This window comes from Charadrius vociferus, unplaced genomic scaffold, assembly GCF_000708025.1.
Source record: "Charadrius vociferus isolate BGI_N301 unplaced genomic scaffold, ASM70802v2 scaffold478, whole genome shotgun sequence".
Taxonomy (NCBI): Eukaryota; Metazoa; Chordata; class Aves; order Charadriiformes; family Charadriidae; genus Charadrius; species Charadrius vociferus.
This window is the reverse complement of record NW_009650063.1, coordinates 1,063,053-1,064,326: the sequence shown is the minus strand read 5'-3', so window position 1 is coordinate 1,064,326 and position 1,274 is coordinate 1,063,053. Positions and strand designations below refer to the sequence as shown.

Here is a 1,274-nt window from a genome sequence, read left to right as displayed (position 1 = left end):
CAACATACTGCCAAATGTACAGATCTCCTCAGGATGTTTCAAGACTCCACAAGATATTTTTTTCCCCTGATGCTTACCAATTATTATTCACATAGGAAAGATCAGAAAAATGTCTGAAAGAGAGGTGGGGATGAAATCTCAACCTTCTAGTAATTCTATCTGCTTTATATCATTCTCCCAGTAGGAAAAAGTACGTAGCTAAAAAGTGTATTTTTTGGTTTCCTACTATATTTCTTGCGGCCAACATTTGATACAAATTCTGCGACAGCCTTGGGGGAGACAGGGTACTCTGTCAAAATTGGGAGATTTGTTGGCAGGCGAGTGGGTTTTAAAAGGCTAAAACTTCTTTGACGCCTGATTTAAAATTCTCTGAAACGATTCCTCGGGATAAAATGTCACTCAGCTCCCCTACGTAATAGTTTATCACGAATCATTTTGCTCTCCTTTAAAGCTAAAAAAAGGTAGCTCTTATTGCGGGTCTAAACTGCTGCTTCTCATAGTTGGGAGGATAGGAATTAATTAGATGCCTCACCCTATCAACTGCTACAGGGGGAAAAAGTTGACTATGGAGCACACTGCTGTGTACCAGAGAGAAACTTGCGGTCCCGGCGCACAGCCTGGCGCTATGCTCTGGGTACAAACCTCTCCTCACGACGAAAAACGCTCTTCAGACATGAATCGTCGCAGACACAGCTCACGACAGCGTTTGGGAGGGAAGCCCGCCAGCCCCCTGCGAACAATTTAATAACTGTGCGTGTGTATATTTTATCGCCACCCAACTTACTCGCATTCCCCTCCTGTCAGGCACAACGCCTCTGGAAAGGCGGCGCGTCCAGAGGTTTAGCGCCAACAGCGCTGACGAGATTATTTTGTATGCCAAAACACGCAAACGCGAGGAGGGTGCAGAGGGCAAGGTTCCACCACCAAATACAAAAAAAATTAAAAAATAAAAAAAATAAAATTTGGGGCGCTTTTCTGCTGGCTCAAGCACCGTGCGCGTTATCGCCTGGGAACGTGCGTTATCGCCGGGCAACGGTGCGGGGCTGTGACTGGAAACACGGCGCGGAGTTCCACGGCCTGTACGGGGAAGGAGCGTACTCCATGACAGCCGCAGGGCGCCCCTCAGAGAAACTCCTCAGCGTCTCCAGGGACCGAGAACGTTTAGGGATGAGCGGATAAACACGACCGTTGGGGCCGTTAATCGGCGCTAACGAACACCCCCCCCCCAGCCCCCGAGGGACCCCCGCGGATCCCTCCCCTCAGGCTCCCCGCCC

The 1,274-nt window shown here is 49.4% G+C and overlaps 1 protein-coding gene across 1 annotated transcript in view; it reads left to right on the top strand.

Annotated features, from left to right (window-relative positions):
* Positions 1–625: 625 nt before the first annotated feature.
* ING2 (inhibitor of growth family, member 2) overlaps positions 626–1,274 on the top strand; it is a 6,238-nt gene continuing 5,589 nt past the window's right edge. The window contains exon 1 of the mRNA XM_009891792.1: positions 626–704. Coding sequence (XP_009890094.1) covers positions 626–704 — 79 coding nt within the window. The remainder of the gene's footprint in view (positions 705–1,274) is intronic.